Here is a 21,372-nt window from a genome sequence, read left to right on the forward strand (position 1 = left end):
AGCAACCACCCAGTCCCCCCAAGGTCACACAGTGCTCACCCCATCACCATCGTTGCTCCTCTGTGATGTCACAGGGCACGCACAAAGGGCTCACACGCTCTCCCTGATGTCCGGGCTCAGCCACGGAACACCCAGCTTCCCCAGGGAGGGCACGAGGAGGCGCAATTACACCTCACCCAGATCTCACCCGTAGTTACTGAGGACGTGATAATTAACAGCGCCATTAATAGCAGAGCAGTGCTCCCGCAGGGGACGGGCCGCCCTGCGCCTCCTCCCTCCATCCACGAGCCACGCGGCAGGGCTGTGCCACTGCTGCCCCGAGGGGCTCAGCCCGCCCGTGCCTGCCCGGGGGGGGCGTGTTCTTGGTGGTTTATTTTTGGTTTTTTTTTGTTTTGTTTTTTTTTTTGGTTGTTTGGTTTTTAGGCACACAGGGTCCCTAGCTTGCAGAGGTGAGTGGCCAGGCAGGAGCCTCTCTTCTCCAGAATTAGCTCTGCTCAGCCCCCCAGCCTGAGCAGCACCAGGGAGGAAAGCAGGCAGGAGCCAGCCGCGTTCACAACTGTGGACAGCCGCACATTTTATTCCCTAATGCCACATTTTCAGCCAGCCCAGGTGCTGAGGTTTCCAGGCTGAAGCAGGAGACATCACAAACGGCACAGGACAAAGTTCTGTAGCGAGGTGCCCCACCAGCCACGGGGCGAGAGGGGAGCTCCTGCCCCACCTCTCCAGCTGAATAACTCAGGTTTCCCCCTTCCCTGAAGGGGGACAGGCCCCAGCGCCTCTTCAGGCCCTTCCAAACCCTCAAATCACAAGGCAGGCCAGTTATAAAAAGAACAAGAAAACCCTAAAATCTCATTTTAAGAAAACAGAAATTCATACAAACGAGTTTCACACCAACACATGCTGAGAACAGAGGACACATCAGCACACCGATGCCGTTTCCAAGCGGGGTGGAGGGGGGGTGATTTCCAAGATTCTTCTCCCCAAGTCAGCGATTTCACTGCCAAGCCCACAAAACCGTAGTGGACACCGCAGCCCAAACCAGGGCAGAGCATCCCCCAGGCTCGCCTGTGGGTCTCCCAGCCCACAGAGGCCCTGCTACAGAGGGAAGCCGATCAATTTGATGATAAACGTGCAGACAACCCTGCAACAAGGTGGGCCAGGGCTGCTCTGCCCTCTGCACTTTTTCTTTTTCCAGGAAACTTTCTTTGAACTATTTACAGCAGGTATAGAGTCCCCTCTCCCTGCTCCGGCTCCAGGCTGACATCCCAGATACCCTTCCCGCACCTCTAGCTTGAGAGAAAACTGTTTATTCTGCATAAAAAAAAAAAAAAAAAGGAAGGAGGGGTAAAATGAGGGGAGTAAATCAGTCCAAGCGTTTGCCAGAGGCTTGGTCTCCTGTGGGCTTGCTGCAAGGCCAGAATCCTCCCCAGGGCAGCCTGTCTTGCCCACAACGTGGCATCGGTGCTTTGCAAACAGCAGCCCCTGGCACAGCAGTGGTTGCGCATCGCCTCGTGCCAGGCTCCGGGCGAGCACGCTCTGCCCTGCGCTTGCCCTGCCCGGCCGCTCCTCGGGAAGGCAGGGGGCTCTCACTGCAGAAAGCTGTCCAGTCTGGCTTGGCTGCTGCTGGAGGAAGATGCAGAGGGAGCCGCAGACACAGGCCTGGAGACATTCTTCTTCTTGCTCCTTGCTGCCAACGGGCGGATTTCTGCCAGATTTGTCTGGAGGTAAAACGGTCAAGGAAAGCACAGACCAAGGCCTTGGGGACACAAGGGATCCAATCCCTGCTGCAGACTAGCCTGAACCACAGACCTGCGACCTAGCCGCACATTTGCGTCCAAAAAAGCCCTGCTCTGCAGGACAGGCTGGGCTTTGCCCCCTACTCACAGCAGCAGAGCTCAGGCGCGCTCCTGTCCCACGAGTCAAGGGATGCCTCCCACTCCTATGCTACCCCTTCGCACACAAAACAGCATTTAAGCATACCATGAATCACAGAATCGTTAGGGTTGGGACCTGTAAAGCCCATCCAGTCCAACCTAGGGACGTCCCCAACCAGAGCAGGTTGCTCAGAGCCCCGGCCAACCTGGCCTGGAATGTTTCCAGGGATGGGCATCCACCGCCTCTCTGGACAACCTGTTATCTATCAGAGCTTCAAGACCTTCCCTGCATGCCAGAGCCACGATGTTGTGGGGCAGGGAAAGGCACAACAGCCAGAGCCTGCAGCCTCCCAAGGCAGAGCAAACCCAGAGGAAGAGTCCTTGGAGCAGCAAGTCCCTTTCAACTCATACGGCATCATACAAATCTTCAGAGACGCAGAAGGGGCAGAAACTAAACATCACTGAGCTGTAAAAAGCCTTGTCCAGTCATTCACAGGCCACACCAGCAGAACTGGACACAACCCAGGACACCTGCGGCACTCAGGCTTAGAGAGATGAGCTGCTCCTCCATCGCCCACGTGTGAGAGGTAGCACTGGGATGGGTGCCCACCGTCTCCACGCACCTCAGGCTGGCAGCATCTCCCTGCCATTCAGTACCTCCATCCTGCCATAGTGAGGCCACAGGAGCAGCAGCCCAAGGCTTCCAGCAGGTGACGACTTCCAGCTCATCACTCCTTCTCTGCTTCAGCCTCCTGGTTTTCTACAAAGAGCCAAAAACCCACCCTTAAAACCAGCACCAGGAGCTAGAGCAGTCAGAGCCACAGGTGCACCACACACCCCTCAAAGCACTGCCTGGGGACGGTAGGTGAGGGGCAGCCTCTGAGGGGAGAGAGAGGACACTGCTCCTACCTGGGAAACATGAGTCAGAGCAGCTCCCCAGCCGCTCCCCACCGGGACAGGCAAGGTGGAGCAGCAGCATCCCGCAGGAACGAAGGCTTTGGCTGTGCAGGCACGCAGCCAGGAAGAGGCTGTGCTACGCTGCTGCTCAGAGATCCCAAGGGCACAGGCAGTCCCCGCAAACTGTCCTGATTTCTAATTGATAAGCTTCTCTGAATGAGCCACCACTGATAATGCTCTCAGCAACTTCAGGCCCTTGATGCCTTTGCTGAGCGCAGACTTGTTTGGAGTCAGATAGAGAGAAATCTGATGGTTCCTTGAGGGTCCCAGCCCATTTTTTGTTGGCTGGGGGGCACGATATCCCAAGATGGCTGAGACCAAAGAGGAGTAACAGAGATGAGGTCCCCACAGCATGGCTACTGCCATGCGAGCTGCAGGAAAGGATACAGGCTGTATGAACTTTGTTCTGCCTCCCAAGCCATCATAGCCCGTCCTCACCTAGGAGAGAGAAAGAAATGAGCCTGGAACAGCAGCACAGAGCCTTGGCTACCTCTCCTCGTGTCCGTGATGGGGACGGGGGAGCCTTGCAGGCCACAGCTCCTGCGGAAGGGTGACAAGCACCTGGAAACACTCAATATTTGTGTTAAGCCCTCACCTTTGGAAAAAGACAGACTCAAAGGTGTTAGTGAAGTCTGGGTATCTTGGGTGCTTTCTGAAGTAAGCTGAGGCTTCCAAGCAACAGCAAGGCTTAGGATTTTGTCACTGGGACTGAGGAACCCAAGGAAAATACCCAGAGCTCCAAGAAGGTGGAGGAATGGGACATGGAGGGCCATTTAGTCTGCTGCCAGGAAGGGAATGAGCATCTGTCATCCCTGGAACTCTGCAGGACTGGGAAGCAGCCAGGTCACGCTCCAAGATTTATTTTCCACGCACCGTATGTGGCAAGGTAGAGGCCTCATTTGCTTCCTCCTGCAGGGTCACTTCAGGACAGAGGTGTGCAGTGCCAGCTCTGGCAAGCTGACCAACTGGACAGTCATACTTACAGTGCCTGTGTTCTTGTGCGGACCCAGCAAGCTACCCGACAATGGCTTCTTGGAGAGAACGGAGTTCCTGATGAATGCTGGCAAGAGTCCTTTCAGAGCATCATCCTCCAGATCATCTGCCCAGTTCTGTCCCACAAAATAATGAGAAAAGCCCTTTAACCAGCATGATCTGTTGAATTTAGCCCACATACAGGCAGTACTAATAATACTGACAGCTATTTAGGGTAACAGTTGCTGCTGTACCACACGTCAGGCCAAAGAAGAGCAGCTTCAAACCTCCCACCGGAGCTCATGTGGAGCAGCACCTGGGAGGCAGGACATCGCACCCAGCAAGCCCGGGAGAACAGCCCCACAGCCCTTGTGGTCAGCCCCACATTGTGTTTGCCAAGCACATCTGAGGCAGGATCATCAGCACGAAGAACATGTCCCCACTGTCCTTCTCTTGCCCAATTCTAGGAGGCCTGAGGCAGCAATACAGTGTTTCTAGGAGACTGTCAAGCAAAGCACTTTGAAGCATCTACTGTGGCTCTACAGACAGGCCAGGCTACAGTAACAGCGTCTCCTACATGGAGAAAATGGGCCCTTTATCCCAAGCTTATTAAGAGCAGAATCAAAGAGGCGATACAGAAAAATCAAGATTATTCCTTTTACCTCCACTGTTTCCTTCAGAACTTTCTTTGCCAGATTTACCACAGGAGGCCTGTAAGAAGCCCAAGCAGCAAATCAGCAGAGATTCATTGTTCAACTGGAGCTGGCAAGGACAGACAAGGCCAAGCAAATGATGACGAAACTTGCAGCACGACATCAGGCAGCTGGAGAGCTATCTGATTTCACACAGCAACTTCCAAAGAAGTAAGACTTTGATCTCCTTTAGAAGCAGAAAGAAGAGGGAAAACTCACAGCTTTTTATCCAACTTCTGCCTTTTTGCTGGGCTGGAGAAAGATCTGCAGGGCTGAGGCTCAGGGGTGTCCACATCAAAAGTAGCATCGAGATTGATCTCATCGCTGTGGGCCGGGCGGTGGAGCTTCGGGTGCCGCAGTTCCACAGGAGCGGGGCTGCAAGACCATGCAAAGCGTCAGCCATTGGGAGGCCGCCGCCTGCCACCCAGCAGACAAGAGGAAGATGGAGCCACAAGCTACACTACTGAGTGACAAGACAGCAGTGGGACCAGGATCAGAGCCTCCTTCTGCTTACAAGGAACAGAAAGGACAATCCGAATCCCAGAACTTAGAGTCAATGCCCCAGAACTGCTGTTCACCCTCAACTGGCCTGTGCTGTAACAGCAGCACCCTGAGCCCAGGGAAACACACTGGCATGCTGTTGCTCTGTGGACACAACTCAGTTTGCTAACACAGGCTCCTTGTAAGAAAGGACTTGATAAAATGTCATTCTCCAGGCTAGGTTCCTCTGCCTTGCAATGATCTCTGGTCCCCATACGCCAAGGCCTGCTCACTGGACGGCCAACTCCGGGGCAACTGGTAAAGCAGCTTTAGGGATATTTCCCTGGCAGGACATAGTGGCGAAGAGTTTGTCAAAACCTAGCCTGTTCTTCCATCCCATCCTGACCCAAACCCTGCAAAACCAACACTTTTCCAGGCAAATCAAACACCATCTTGTCAGCAACAAGAAAAAAAAAAAATTCCAAATAGGACACAAGGAGCAAGACGATCGCACTCTGTGATGCCAGCCAGACTAGCACATATCTGCCTCGCCAGGTCGTTCAACTGTCAACTCTTACTTTGGACCTGCTATCTCCAACTTCAGCCTGGATCTGAGGATACACTTTGCTAACCTTTCAAAGACTAGTCGACTGAGTGTCTCTCTGGTTACAGATGGCACTTTCAGAGTATCCTGAAGGATGTCTATCTTCTTCTTTAAACTCTGGAGGGAGGAGGGAAAGCAGACAGCAATATAAGGAAAGATTTAGTAGCAGATACTTTGGCCCTTTTCCATAAGTCAGCATCAGGTGGAGCACATGAGAGGTAAGGTGGGCTGGGTAACCATCACTGAGCAAAAGCCAGCATAACTCCTGGCTTTGCAGATGCAGGCCATGGCCAGCTGCCAGTTACTGCAGACGATGGAAGGATATTCTCACCAAGATCTCTTTGTCCGCATTCTTCAGATCCTTCTGGGTGCTTTTTAACTCCTCCTTTGTCTTCTCTAACTCTGAAACCGTTTTCTGCAGCTGCAGAACAAACACCCCAAAGAGCAGAGTGGTTATAGCACACAGGTAAGGGAGAGTACGGATCCCCCGAGAACAGTACGCTCTGCAGCAGATGCTACTTTCCCCTGTTCCAAAGCTCGGTTTTCCTGTGGCAGCCTGACCAATCTCTCCTGTATCAGAGCAATCCCGTGCCTGTCCATTCCCTCAAGCCGCCTGCAGAGGGACCTCCAGTGCTGCTAGCCCAACACAAACCTTCCCAGAGCATTTCCTGAGCATTTCTGCCTGACGGTGACAGCTTTTCCCTGCTCTAACACTTGGTGGCTGCCTTCCGAATTCCTGCAGGACTCTGGACACACCAGAGCAGAGGAATTGCAAACCACAGGCTGGAGGATGGCTGTGCATCAGCAGTACGGCACACGGACAAGCCTGATTCAACAGGAAAGCATGCCAGGAGCAGGGGGTCGAGAAGTGGACTGCTACCACATGAGAGACTTCTGTGGGTTCAGGAGTCTGGGCCAGCCCACAGAGCGTCAGTACAGTCAGCTCTCCGTCAGCCGAGCCTGGAGCGCTGAGTGCACTGACTCGCATACTCCTGACCGGAGCCGGTGATTGCAGTTTGGCACCCACTCAGCCGGAATCAGGCTGATTCCAGCAGCAGCACCTCGCACAGGGGGTTAATTCACTTGGGGAGCAGCACAGCAATCTGAGCACCTCCTTCTCCATTTGAGGGGACCGCAACAGCTCTGGTCAGGTAACAAAAATAGACCAAATCCACCCACAGTCTCACACTTTGTGAGCTTGGAGGCGGGCATGCCCCAGGGAACACCTGTGCCTTGGAGACCAAGGCTACACACACACATTTTTCACGGGGACCTGCTACCAAAACTGACAGAAAGCAATTCCCAACCCAAGCTAACAGAGCCCAGCCAGGCCTGGGGCACAGCAGGAGCACAGCAATACAGGCATTTCAGCAGCTCCAGGTTCTGCACCAGGTCAGGAGCAGCCCAGATAGGCTCTGTGCAGAGCCGCCTACCTCAGGGACCTCTCCTGCCTGGGCCCAGCATCGCGTGGGAGCCGTGGCCCATTTCAGGCTGGGTGTGACTGTGGTTGTGCCATGCCAGGGCCAAGCCCTGCTCAACTGGTGCTGGCTCCAAACCCCTTCCCACCTTCCCTAGGGACCCACTTCTGAACCAGTAAGGGGCTCGCAGCTGAGCTACCTCACGCTCAGCAGTGTGGCAGGATGAAGGCAGTGCTGCTTCCAGAGCCCGGTGGAAGCAGCAGAGCACCTGCACACTGCTATTTTCCAGCTCAGGCTCCCTGCCAAACTGCTGCTGGCTCTGAACACGCTGCCCCAGCAGTGTCTCCAGAGACTGCCCTCCTGACAACGGCCCTTGAGCCGCTCACTCACCACAGCATCACACCCTGACCCAGGAACCCCAGCCTGACACTTCCACACCACCCTACTACCCAAGCAGTGGTCAGCGTGGGCGGGGGTCACTGCAGAGGGCCTGGGCCACAGTTATTGACAGGGATCTTCAGACCAGATGTCACCCTGGCTTCCTTTACCTTGCTATTGACAGAAAACAGCTCCTTCTTCAGCTTCTCTGTCATCTCACTAGAGATCTTCCGAGCCTCCTTCAAGTTTTCATATTCCCTGCAAAAAGACCAGGAAAGTCATGCTGTTTGTAAGAGGATTGAGCTAGAACTTCTCCGAGACAAGCCAAGACCCTTAATTTCAAGCTCTGCAACTGCAGAGCCACCAGAGAAAAACCTGGGAGACACAAAGCACTTTAGGGAGCAGAGCTGAGTGTACCAGCAGCGTGTCAAACATACTGCTACACCACGGGGGAGAAAAAAGCTGCAGAGGATACCATGCCTGAGAGCAGGGCATGAACAGAATCCATCAGCAAAACAGAAACCAGATCCAGAGACATTTCAGTTGCCAGTGGAAAAGACAGACAGAGAAGCCTCCATGCTGGCAGTAAATAGAGGACCTTGCTTTAAGTGACTTTTCCAGAGACTTCACACTATTGGCCGTGCACATTCATTCCCAATTACACCGCAGGGACACTCGCCTCATTACAGCTTTGTATCAAAGCTGCAATTATTCAGCTGCCATCAGAAGGGACCTTAACAGGCTGTGGTTTTGCCCAGTAGGACCAGATGGATTTCCAGGTAGGGGAGGGCAGCACGGCAGATTCGCCTTGCCAAAGAGCGCTCGAGGCCACAGCTGCACAGTGCAATGCAGCAGAGGGTACAACCCGAAGCCCCTCATCCACTCATTTCCCCTTGGGCACCGGAGGAGAAGAGAGGGAATAATAAGCATCACCTCACTCACAGGTGCACTGACAATTCAGGAGACAGTTTCCATGGTGACACGCATGTCACTAGAGTGACAACAGGAACAGTTCAGTGTGACAGGCTCCAATCTATGTCCCCAAGATCTGTCAGTCAAAATCCAGTGGAGGCCCTAAGAAGCGGCAAGAGCCCTGCAGAGCTTGTGTGCCAGTACTCAGCAGAGGGTTCTCCCTGGGCACACCCAGGACAGCAGAATTTGGCTGTGCCAAGCCCACAGCACCTACTTTTTCAGTGAGACACAGTAGATTGCAAGCTGTTCCACCGCTGCCTGCCCAACTCCCATCTCTCTGATCATCTCCTCCACTTCGGGGCGCTGGCTCTGAAGCAACAGCTCAATCCTGCACAAAATAAAAAAAAATTTAAAAAAAGTACCCTCAGCTCATGATTCACAAACAGAGCCAGGAAAGAGATGGAGCCCTGCTTCCCCCCAAGGAGCTGGTGTAGCCTAAGTTCCTGCTACAGGCACTCTGGATGTTGTGGTGGAAGAGAGACAACTGCCCCACCACAAACAGGGCTTTTTGCTAAGGAAGAGTAGCACGATACAAACAGACTAGAGAAGAGACAGCTGTACACACAGACTGCACATGGGGCTGACGTCCCAGCTCTTAGGCCCTACAGCCCTGTGGCTGACTGAGCTGGGATTCTGCCCCAGCATCCTCTGATACCAGGAATGGCACGTAGCCACGCTCGGAGCACTGGAGATGAGGCCAGTGTGCACACAGTACCGTGCCCTGCTGCTGTTTAGGGAGAGCAGCTGCCTGGAAACATAGTGGAGGCAAGAACACAGACAGGCAACCAGGCACAGCAGGACCCCTCCCTCCCTCTCTGAGGAGGGGAGAGGCACGCAGCCCAGCCTGCAAGGCCCGGGGAGAGCCCAGGATCTCACCGCTCCATGGTTCTGAGCTTGTTTCGCAGTCGGCGGGCCTCCTCCTTTGAACTTCTGTTATCCTCCTGCTGCTGCTCCAGGAATTTCATCTGCTTCTGCAGAGAAGCAAGCGCATGCAGACCGTTAGAAAGGCTCCAGGGATTGTTAGAGAAACATCCTGGCTTATGCGCACTGCGGGCAGCTGGGAGCGTACATTGGCTCTTAATGCTATCACCACCTCAGCAGCCCAGGATTACGGAGAGTTTAGCTCCCTCCCCACTGCACCCCTAGCTCTGCTCCTTGCTAGCGCAGCAGGATCTCAGCGCTAATCACAAGACAAGTCTGGCGCTGAGACTGCATCGCAGCCTTCTTTCTGCTGGGAGCGTTCGCAGGGCTGCGCAGTACCCTGTCCACAGCAACAATTTGTTTTTCGAAAGCAAAGGAGTCCACAGCAAGCAAACCTTGCGATCGCTTTCTCCTCCATGCACAGCTGATCCCTTTGCTTCAGCCCCCCAGTTCTCCTCACCATTAGCTGCTTGGAGTATAAATAGGAACGCTGAGTGGGGTCTCTTCTGGGAGACTTCAGCCAAACCAGAAGCCCACCCAGACAGTTCCCTCACCCACCTGGCCATTGCAGCTATCACCCTTCCAGGCTCTCCAGTAGCAGGCAGCAGCAGCAGCAAACCTCAGCTGAGCTGAAAAAGCACAGCTCTGCAGTGTGGCAGAGGACAGGGGAAAGCTGGTCTGAATTAGCACCATTCCAACGCATCTGTGCTGTCTAGGTTTGTGTGTGCCTGGGCACCTCGCACAGCGCCTTCAGAAGGCTCTGGGCCTGCTTTCAGCACCGTGCTGACTCCAGGGAGAGGCCTGGCCAAAGGCTATCGCCTCGTAATGCTCCTTTCCACACAGAAGTCCCTGCTCCTTGCAGGGGGGTTGAACTAGATGACCTTTGAAGGTCCCTTCCAACCCAAACCATTCTAAGATTCTATGATTTTATCCGCTTCCTGCCACAGAAACCAAAGAGCTATGAAACAGGCGGGACTTTGCAGGGGGAAAGGCTCAAGCACTGCTCTTGCTTAAACAGAGCCCATCTTTTGCTCTTGCTAACCAGAGCCTTCTACGCTTTGGAGCCCCAAAGCAGCATTTTGCGCCAGGTTGGAGCAATGTCCCTAGCCTAAGGCAGCCTGAAACAGCAACAAACTCTCACAAAGGTTCAGCAGCAGCAGATAGTGCTAGCAGAAGACGGGAAGGGCTCGCAGCCTGTGGGCTTGACCTGCGTCACAGCTAGTTAAGCCTGTTATTTTCACTGCAGAAGTTTAGTGCTTTAATCTTTAATGATGCAGTATAAGACAGCACTTGGCATTCAGCCGAGAAAGCCCGTACACCACAGAAGAGATACCTCCAGGTCCCTAATCCTTCTGCCCTGCCCAGCTTTCATTAAAAGGACTTAAGCATCCACAGAGGATTTTTGCCCCGGGCAAGAAAACCACCGAGCCTTCTCCTGAGGTGCCAAGGCAGGAAAACCAAGTGCAGAGATGTTGAGTTGAGCAGCAAGGACCAGCTTCCACAGCCATAGGAGTAGGGAGCATTGGAAGTATCCTGCCACTGGTACATCTGGGATCCCAGGAGCACCTCTGGCATGGCACAGGCTTAGGCTGCCTTTATACCCCAGGAGATTGGATATAATCCCACAATTAGGCAAAAAAAAAAAAACAAAAAAACCAAAAAACAAACCTCCTGGACTGGTTCCTCTCAGGAAGAGCCCAGCTGCAGATGCCACACAGCAAGACAACCCCTCAACCCATCTACAAGCTCCTCCTGGGCCACTTGGCCTTGCAGGTCAAGGAACATGATGCAGTTTAGGCTGTTGGGTCAGACCTGTACTCCAAGGGGCAGAGATCTTGGGAAGTGCGGTTGACCTCTTTCCTGCAGCTCACAACCCCGCCTGCCTGAACCCCATCTTCTTGTAACAAGCACGTCATCTTTACACTGTGGAGACCGCTCACCTCAGCCCCACCAGCAAGGCGAAGTTGTTCTGCTCACTACAAGACATCCCAACAAAGCAGCTCCTGCTCTTCCCCTCGCTGTTTACGCACAGTACATGACTACACACTGAGTCACTGCACGCTGAAACACAACAGGAATATTTGATCCCTGGACTTTACACATTACTAACCTAACCAAAGGAAAGGCCTGGCAACACAACAGAGACAGGAGAGTTAGCTGGATCAAATCCCACTCAGCTGAAGCTTGCAACTCCTCCTCCATATATTTCAGTTTGATTTCTCCCCCAGTCAAACTAAGAAACTAATTTTCCTTGAATCCCACCTGGCCTAAGCCCATTTCAGAACAACATTCTACTGTGGGGAGCCAGTGTTTTGGCAACAGGGCGCTGGGGCCAGCTCCCACTCTCGGTTCGCGCTGCTACCTTTATGATCAGCGCTGCCACTTTGTTAGCAAGGCTCAGCCAACAGCCCCCAGACTGGGCTAGCATCTCTCTCCCACTCCAGCCACCTCTGCCTTGATCATGCAACCACTTGCACGCAAGACACAGGCCTGCCTTTCACACCTCCAAATCACCCCCAGGTGGAGCGCACTCGGGACCTTGAGACAAGCAAGACCACTCGCTTCAGATTAATAAAACCAAAATGAAAACCCCGCTAAGCTGCCATTCTGTCAGTCAGAGATCAAGGAGATAGGAGTCTCGAGGTACCAGATCCAAAATCCCACCAGCGCAACGTCTTTATTAGCAGGGCCTGCGGAGATCTTCACCAAAACTAACACCAGCTGTGAAGTGGTTAGTGTTGAAGTCCTGCTGGGGATGAGAAAGGTACCTTGAGAGAGGAGCACAGCATCTCTGTCTCTCCCAGCACCTTCTGGAGCGACTCTATTGTGGCATTGCGCACATCCAGAGTATCCCTCAGCCCGTCCACAACAGCCTGGCATTCTCGCTTTTCTTTCTCTGGAAGAGGAAAAAAAAAAAAAAAAAAAAAGAAAAAGGTCACGGCCTGGTAACCAAGACTTCAGCTGCCCCACAGCAGCAGGAGCACAACAAAGAGATGCTGCTTGCAGTCTCAGGCTCCAGGCTGCTAGGAGTCAGCCGTTCCTGCAGAGAGCCATTTCCCTAAGTGCTGTCTGCACCAGGGTCTGTACTAAGCAATTGCTTCTCCCAGTGCCAGCAGGCTTCAAGATTTTCTTTACTAAAGATAACAAGTTCCTTTTAATAGCTTTCCAGTGCCAGCCCTGCTAGCATTAAGCTGATGCATCTTAACTCTTGCATGCTCTCAAAGCCAAGCTTGCAGAGAGAAAAGTGTTCTTGAGTTACACCGAGCTGGAGAGTTGAGCCCCGAGCCCACCCTCTCCGCACGGAGCCTTATGTGCGGGGAAGCCCTTCAGGGGGCTGTCAGGCAGCTGCGTACAGCGATCCACCACACTGCTGCAACTACCCTCACCACAGCACCTACGTCGAAGGGCAAGAGGCAGCAAAGCAGAGCTCTGCTGGGCACCGAGAACTTCACAGGGCATGCAACAGCTCAAGTAGCTTCTCCAGAGCACCCACTTTTTGCAGGTTACCAGACCTTTGAGTCCTGCAGTCCCTCCCCGCATAGGCAATCCAGGAACAAAGCACATACGTCTGAGCACCAGAGAGAAGGTGGTGGAAACCACCAGATTTCAATTTGTTTTGTTGAGACAAGGGAAGAACAGCGCACAAAGCAACAACAGCCATCAGGAGCTGACAGACCTACACAGGGAACAGCTGGCATCACTGGAAAGCTCAAAGCAGTTGGGTAGCAAGGGAAAGCAGCAACCCCTGCATCTGACCCTGCTGAGAGCAGGGTGGTCTTCAGCTCAGCATCTTCTGTCTTTGCTAAAATCACCCATGGCTCCAGCCTGACAACTGTGGAGATCCAATCAGTGCCTTTCTGAAAAGCTGTTTCTCCTTGCAAGCAATCCAGTTTCAAACTGCGCCACCACATCCCATGGAAGCATGACCAGCAGTGCAGCTTCACTGCTTGATCAGAAGAGCCACGTGGGACTGGGGAAGAAGAGAGGAACATATCCCAGCAGAAGCACACAGGTGGCTAGAGAAATAAAGATTTCCTCACCAAATCACTTTCTCCATTGATCTGAATAACCCTTCCTCACCAGAGGCAGCACAGCCTGGAGATGTTCCCCTGCATTTGCAGGGGCACCAGAAACACCAAAAGAGTTAGGGCTTCCCCCTCCTCCGTTCCTAGCTACCCAGAGGCAGATGGCAGGAGTCAAACCTCCCCGTGCTGCAGGAATGAGTTTTCAGCTCATTCAGAGTGCCTCCCACAGAGCCTGCTGGGTCTGCTCGGAGCTCTGCACCTCTAGAGCCATTTGCAAGCTGATCAGAGACTGGCAATTACACAGCTCCTCTCCAGCATGCAGCACAAAGCACATCTTTAAAGTGAAGAATTTATACACAAGAACCACCAGAGAGCAGAGTGCCCACAGCAAAGGAGGCAGGAGGTGGGAAGGAGCTTCTCATTTCCAATATGAAAAGAGAATGGGACAGGGAATGTCAAACCCAACCTCTACTCACCAGAAGCTGAGAAGATGAGCAGGCCTTCAATCAGTTTTTCTTGGATAACATCCTAGCAAGAATCCCAGCCACCTTCCCCAGAAGATCTGGCTCTCTACCAAGTCACTAAACTCAACCAAGCTGGCAAGAGAACAGGCCTCAGAATAGAGACGTGCAGACAGTCCAATTCTGCTCTCAGGCTAAGGACTGAATCCTCAATCTACTGGCTATTCATGTCTGTCTCGTGCACACGGGGAAGGCAGAGGAAAGACGACTTTCAGGGCGTGGGTGAGCCCCCAGCATTCTTTAAAAATGTTTTTTTTTCCCTTCTGCTACTGTGTCTTTGGATTTCTGTCACTCAGACTGACATTTTCCTTTCGCTGCTCATGACTCATGTTCTGATGACAGGCTGCCTACAGACAATGCTTAAAACCCATCGACAACTCTCCAGGGCTTTTGCTTTTCCTGCCTCCCTCAAACATCCTCTAAAATTAAAGATGGGAAAAGGGAAGCGCGCGCACACACTGAACTCCGTCTGCTCTTTGCACAACACATGTGGCACTGCAACAGCCAAACAAATCCAAACCCTTCCCACTGCTGCTTGGGCACCACTTTTACCCCCTCATCTGGTAGAAGGAATGAGCCTTGGCCATATGCAGCTGTGAGTTTCCCAGTGAGCAAACCAAGTGTTTTGCTTTCAGCAAGCCTGCCCCAGATATAGCTGCGCGGCCATTCTGTAGCTTATGATCAGGAAGAGGGGCAAATGCATATATGTCTCTAAACTTGCAGAGAGCTCCCCAGTTAAAGCAGAGCGGGGCTGCACTGGCTCTGTCATACAAGCTCTGTGCACGCTTTAGGTGGTCTCACTTCAGCAAAAGCTCTGAAGAAGCTGCTCCAGCAAAACAGTTTGCAGCCTGCCCCACAGCCTTGGCTTCAGAGAGGGGTGGGCTCTGCACAGGGCTTCCTCACGCCTGGGCAAGGCCAGGAGCAGCTGATTGCGGGCTGCTGATCCCCCGCCAGCAGCTGGAACTCACCTTTCATGGAGAGCTGAGCCTTCACCTTGTCCAGTTCATTCTGAAACACAACACAGAAAACCCGATTAGGAAACGCCCCACAGAGGAGCTTTTGGCAGATCTTAAAAGGACCTGAGAGGTTTCTTAGCAGGACATTTGCACTGGCCAGGTGCTAAGGAGGGAACACAGTAACAGCAAGCACTGAGGTACCAGCAAGTACAATCGCAGGGAACGCAAAGAGCACCTCCAACTGGCATTCTGCTGCGGGAGAAGAAAAGATCCCAGTTTCGTCTTAGCCTTGTCAACCTTGTGTTTCTCACACTGTCAGTCGTCTTGCTTTAGCTGAATAATTTTGGAAGGCTCTCAGGGAAACACAGGAAATCAGACAGGAACAATTTTTGTAACGTTTTACCTAAACAAGGCAATAAGGCAGGGATGCTGCCAGACTAACTGCATTGAAATTTGCTTTGAACCGAAGCGAACTTTAATGGGGTGCAGGTGGGAGACAGGAGGGCAGGTCCAAATGTCTGAAAAGGTAACCGAGCGCATGATCAAAAGGCACCAGCTAGCATTCTGATGGATGCTAGAGCCACTGCAGTCCAGGATGCTGATATGAGCTAACAGCTCAGTGGAATGGCTGTGAACAGATCACCGATAAACCCAATATCAAACTGGGGGCGCAGAACATGTCCTGGATGGCACAAGGGTCTGGGGAAGGTCAAATGTGCCTAGAGTCTTCATTAAGGATCTGAAAGAGGTAGCAAATGCCCCACAGTGTAAATTATAGATAATGAAGTGATGCATCTTATGAACACTTGCAAATAGGCAAAGGAAGTATAGACAGGTCACAAAAAAGAGTAATATATAAATATATATATGTGTGTATATATATATATAAAAAAATTAGAGAGAGAAATACATACAGGAAAGAGTCAACAGAAGATGACTTAAAAACCTGTGTTGGAGAACTGCAGAGGAAAGCACATAACAAGTCAGGCAGGAACTGCAGTGGAATAAAACCACAATAAAATGCCAACACAGTACTGAAGCAGAGCGCACAAATCTGTGCAACCCGGAACGCTACATGCAAATCTGAGCTGAGAATAGCAGCAGCAGTGACCACGGATCTGACGGGACCAGAGCGAAACTCTGCTAGTGACAATAAAGGCAGCAAAGAGAATATGGGATGTAAAGCTCGGTAAGCAGAAGGGACGGAATGCAAAGCCTAGCAGAACTGACTTGGATTTGCCCCCGGGGGGGACAACAGCTGGAGGGCAGACATGGAATTAACTCTGCTGCAGGAACTATTCTGGAGAAGCTTCCTCAGAGGCCTATTCAGGAACGATTAGTGAGCTCACAAGATGTGCTAATTAGCATGATAGCAAAGAAATTCCAGGCTATTGCAGGCAGCTATGTAACATTACCTCATTCATCAACTTAATCTGAAATCCCTCATCCTCCAACACAGCTCCTAAAGGCTGCTCCCAGTTTTCACTTCTCTCATAGAAGCTCTCCTCTCTCTGCCAGCCTCAGTTACAAGATCACATTTTCCTAAGATCAAAAGAGTTTATCCTGACCACAAACAGACAGCTATCTTCCCAGGTTTTTACCCACCCCAGCAGATTTACAGGCAGGAATCCTCCTCCTCCTGCTTCCTTTTCCTCTGAACAAGCCAGAGGAAACTCATGCCTGGTGGTGGGAAGCAAAGCAGCCCCGGCACTCCTTTGACCGTAAACATTTCAGAGCAGAAGCAAGAGTGAGGAATAGCACCAAAGGCAATAATTATCCAAAAGATAATTTGGGTAATTCTGCAACAACAGGAAGAGGTTTCAGATTATGAGGGAGCTCTTCCGACCACTTACAACTGGGTGCATAAGGCTGGTTCTCAGAAGAGCATCCCAGGCTTGAGACAACAAGCGGACCACAGCTACGCGCTCTGCTTTCTAGCGCGTCGAAGCACGCTCCCTCGCCTCAGTCCAGCCTTTTCATGGCAGGAGGCCAAACACTCATTTCAGGACATCTGCGGGCTGCACAGATCCAGCTCCAGTTGATTACAGAGCCGAGTACCACTCGATGCCCAGGCTCTTAGAGGGACAGGCAGTGGTTGGCAACAAGCCCTGGATATGGGGGCTTTTTCAGGTGAAATAACTTCTGGCTGAGGTTGTCATCAATTCTTTTCTCAGGCTCTAAAGAGTCTGGGGATGGCCCACCATGTGTTACCTTTGCTGAACTGCTGCCCCAGCCAGAATCAGATACTCCATCGCAGACGGAACTCCAGTCTAGACAGACATTGAGTCCCACCCATGGTGGCCACCCATGTTCTTAAGGTGCTCCATGTCCTCCAGAAACAAGGCAGCATACAACACAGAACTGGTGACAAACCAGCATCAGCCCAGCAACAACCTGAATCAGTGCACGCGGCAGTAAATACGCATACAAACTATGCCAATCTACACAGAAAATATTTGGTTCTTTCCCATTAGATAGCGGCCTCGGCACTCTCATTAGGAGAGCGGCCCACTCAGGGCTAGATGTTGCTCTGACGGCCACGCAACAAACTTTGTAGGAGCATGATGAGTGACCATCAAGCTTGTTGCTCAGGAGCAACAGCCACAGTCCTGCCCTTGGGCAAGGAAGCAGCTCTTCAGCACAGCCTGCCTGGAGGAACCCATCTTAGATCCCAGGGTGGGGGTGAAAGGGAACAGAAAGCTTTTCTAGGGCAATTTTCTCCAGTCAACCCATTTCTGAGTCGCTCATCTGTTTACACTTGTGAGAACAGATCCGAATATGTACCAAACGCAACGCTTCTCCGCTCGGAGCCATTGCCTTGCTTCTAGGGCACACAGCTTCAAGCGCCGAGAGATGCTTTTTCATTTCCTCGGCACACGTACTTTGGCCCCCAGTGTCTTTATTAGCGGTCTTCGAGAATGACAGTGCTACTCACATCATAGTCTGGCTGGCTTTATTTTAAAAACATACGATATACATATAGCATTGTCATGGCAACTGCTAATTATGGTAATTGCTGCACATGCTGATTCTAAACACAAGAAAGTACAAGCATCCCATTATACCAAGGTCAGCCCATTACTTTTTTTTTGGAACAGATAACTCCAAGACATAAGGAGCCCTGCCTCATCCACACAAAACAAAGGAGGAGAACACGGAACAGCCACTCTGCGTTCAGCCCAGCTCTCCGCACCCAAGGGTGGCACTTGGAGAACATCACCCCGCACCCCAGCTCCAGCCAGGATCACTCCCATGGAGCCGGCCCCAGCCCTGTCCACTCTCCCGCTGGTGCAGCTTCCTAATTTCTCTTGGGAAAGCCAGACTTTATCACCACTCCGCCCCACTTCCTTACAGTCTGTGCAAACGAACTCACCTGCAGAGAAGGGAGGGGGTGGCAGTTCCTCTGACAGCCCCTTCTTTCCAGAGGGGTTAGCAGGACTCACACACAAACGAGATACAGACACCAGCAGCAGTTCATTGCATTTGGGACTGTTCCTTCTCCTGCCTTTTGGAAAAGCTTTGTAGCCTGATCCCCAAGGTTTCGAGGCCCAAGGGAGGAGCAGCAGTTGGATGTTTATTTGCTGCTGCTGCTTCAGGAGGTTTCCAGATAAGGGGAGAACCATAAAGAAGAGCAATGAAGTAGGCTTCCTGAGTCTCCACAGGAGATTTGCTCAGAGGGAACTCTAACCCACCAGACAGAGACTTCCTTACAACAGAGCTGAGGCTGGGTGAGGACCAAAAGAGAACAGAGGCAGGCAGGAGACACCGGTGTGCTGCAGGTCTGCAACAGGAGCACATCAGAAGCAGGAAGGAGCCGTTGGTGGAGGACCAGCAGCTCAGACCACACTTCCAAGCTGCTGAAGCATCACACAACAGAAGAACCGCCCCCCAAGTCAATTACCTGCAAGGTCTCCGCATCCGGTGCTGTCTGCTCCTCCAGGGCAACATCAAAAAACAGCTTATTGATGATGTGTCTTTTGCTGACCTAAACACAGGAGACAGAAGAGGCTGATGTGCACAGGTGTGGAAACACAACAGATACGTAGGACAGACGGAGGGGGAGAAAGTACCATCTTGTCACAAGGCCAGGAAAGGCAAGTCAGATCACGTGCTTGACGCCATTAGCGACGATGCTCTGCTTCGGCTCATCAGCACAGCAGCCGACCCCCCACTCAGTTTTGGGAGTGCAACTCCAGCCAAGCTCCTGAGCCGCAGCAGAAAGATTCAGGCATTTCTGAATCAAGCGCAGTCTGTTCTCTGGCAGCTAAGGCCCAAGCAGCTGACGCCGAGCTAACACGGTGCCAAATCCTAAGACAGAAGTACGTGCCGCTTTCTGCAGGCAGAAGGTGCTGTAATTGAATTTGATAGCTCTCCACACCTCCCCCATGCAGTTACAGCTTTGTGTTTTAAGTATTATATACAGTCATGACACCAACTAATTGCATAGTTACTGCTACATAAGATGTTATTTCGCGATAACTCCATGGTAACCCAAAGATGTAAGAGGTAGTGAAGAACCGAGGGAATCAACAAGTTGGGGAAGGAACAAGGGCCAAGACCTTGAGAGGAAGAAAGAAGCACGAGCGCAGAACAAGCCCAAGCTGCAGCTGGCTAAAAACCTACATCTGAGGGCGAGGCAGCATCTCCCGCAGCCACTACACACCAAGACCTGCTGCCAGCATCAAGGCAGGTGACACAAGGGACTTCAAAGAAGTTTAGGTCTTGATTAAGCCGCTAGATCGCCAAGCCTTGGCTTCCCACCTCAGGAGCAGGGCACATCCTTCCCTCCCTCCCCAGCCTTTGCTTTTCTCAGCAAAGGATGGAGCGCTGCGGAGCGAGGACTCAATTACAAGGACAACGCGCAGCAGAACGGGCTGATGGCGAGCAGCAGGGTACTGGAGAAATGCAGCTCTGATGTCCCGATTAACCCCTTCCGGCCCCGTCTATCATTATGCCAATACTTACTCGGCCTAAATACAAGCTGCAGAGCAGAGAACCTTTCTCGAGAAGCTACAGCATGGGCAGCAGCAGGGCACCCTCAGAGCACCCCGTGTGATCAGAAAGGTGGCTGAGGGGAGCACACCCTCTAAGCCTTTGGGGAGATATTTTTTGGGGAGAGAAAGTTCTCTCCACTCTGCACCACAAACCTTTTCCTTGCGTCACCACGGGCCCAGGCCACGGCTCCCCCGTGCCATTTAGCAGAGCATCATGGCATAGAAATACAGATGTGTACAGAGGTGACGGGTTTACCTGGATTCTGCACTGGGGGCAAGTCCGGCTGGGTGCTGTGTCAAACCACTGGATGAGACTGAGAAAGGAAAAGAAAAAAAAAAAAAAAAAAAAAGACAGTGAATCCTTAAAATCCAGGAGCACTGCCCCAAAGGGCCACCCCAGCAACCCACCAGGAAACAGAAGGATGCGACTCCTTTTGACAAACTAAAAACAGAAACACAAACATTTAGTCCAGAGGTGCAGCTAACGAGAACGCCATGTTCCAGCACGTGCACGCTTCCTTCGCTGCTGAGACAATTCCCAGCCGAATTCAGCGCGCGAGCTTATCTTTACCAGGGCAGAGTTTTCACAGAGCTCAGATCTCCCTGGGAGAGAGCCTTTGAACAACCGCAGCTTCGCAGGAGCGCGCGGATCCACGCGCAGCGCAGCGCAAGAGCCGCTATATCAGGATACACCAGCCGAGAGAGCCCCGGTTCGGTCAGCTCCCCCGAACACGCAGCTGTGGAGTGAGGGAGACCGGGCCGCTCCCTGCTCCGAGACGATGAACGCAAACCCGTCAGGCTCCCCGGGAGAGCTGCTAACGCATTTTGCGACCAAGCCATCACGTCACGTTTATTTTTGGAGCAGGGTAACAATCTGGAGCTGGCGGGTTACCTTTGGAAGCTCTCCCTCCTCCGTCGGTTGTCGCTCAGAGCGAGCCCGAGCCGCGCAGCTGGTTAAGAAGCCGCCGTCGCAGCCGGGAGCGACAGCCCCTCTCCGAGTTCGTTAGCCAGAAAAGCAAATGCCCGCTCCCTCCCCTCACGCAGAATTTATTTCCGCGGAAGAGCCACTTCCTTCCAGCACAAACACTTGCCGAAGCATGAAACCGCCTGGGGAGGCTTCGCTCCTAATTTAACGCCGCTCCTTCCGGATAAAACCGCCCCGCGTAGGAGCGAGCGGCTGGCACCGGCCCTCCCGGAGAGGGGAGGCCGCAGGCTGAACGGAACCGGGCCGGCCCGGGCCAGGCGGCAGCGCCCTCGGCAACCGAGCCGGGGAGGCAGCACCCGGAGCCCGGCGTCCCGCGGGGGAAGGGGGCTGCGGCGCGGCCCGAGGCGGGGGTAGCCCACGGCGGCCAGAGCACCCCCCCCCGCCCCGCCCCGCCCCGCCCCGGCCAGTTTCCCGGCCCCGGCGCTCACCAGGCGCGGTGGAAGGTGTGCCCGCACGGCACGGCCGCCACGTCCCGCTCGTTGTCGAAGAAGTCGGAGCAGATGGTGCAGTTGGCGCGGATGGGCATGGCCGGGGGGGGGGGGGGGGGGTGTCCCCGGCCCGAGGCCCCGCTACCGGTACCGGCACCGGAGAGGCCGCGCGTCACTCTGCGATTCAAACGGGGC

General features: G+C 53.0%; 1 protein-coding gene across 2 annotated transcripts; it reads right to left on the reverse strand.

The window, feature by feature from the left end:
• Positions 1-724: 724 nt before the first annotated feature.
• On the reverse strand, positions 725-21,333 carry TRAIP (TRAF interacting protein). 2 transcript variants are annotated; one of them, XM_086755645.1, is made up of 15 exons: positions 21,178-21,333; positions 20,021-20,078; positions 18,672-18,755; positions 14,783-14,822; positions 12,037-12,164; positions 9,224-9,318; positions 8,562-8,675; positions 7,546-7,633; positions 5,911-6,000; positions 5,608-5,696; positions 4,715-4,870; positions 4,466-4,514; positions 3,815-3,940; positions 3,219-3,269; positions 725-1,718 (listed from the first exon to the last, which is right to left on the reverse strand). In XM_086755645.1, the coding sequence occupies exons 1-15, from the start codon at positions 21,273-21,275 to the stop codon at positions 1,587-1,589; spliced, it is 1,398 nt and encodes a 465-aa protein (XP_086611771.1). In that variant the 5' UTR covers positions 21,276-21,333; the 3' UTR covers positions 725-1,586. The 2 variants fall into 2 exon arrangements, with proteins under 2 accessions (XP_086611771.1, XP_086611772.1); XM_086755646.1 differs by lacking the exons at positions 20,021-20,078; positions 21,178-21,333 and adding an exon at positions 18,841-18,966.
• Between the last annotated feature and the right edge of the window lie 39 nt (positions 21,334-21,372).

This window comes from Chlamydotis macqueenii, chromosome 10 (genome assembly GCF_036417535.1).
Source record: "Chlamydotis macqueenii isolate bChlMac1 chromosome 10, bChlMac1.mat, whole genome shotgun sequence".
NCBI classification, from domain to species: Eukaryota; Metazoa; Chordata; class Aves; order Otidiformes; family Otididae; genus Chlamydotis; species Chlamydotis macqueenii.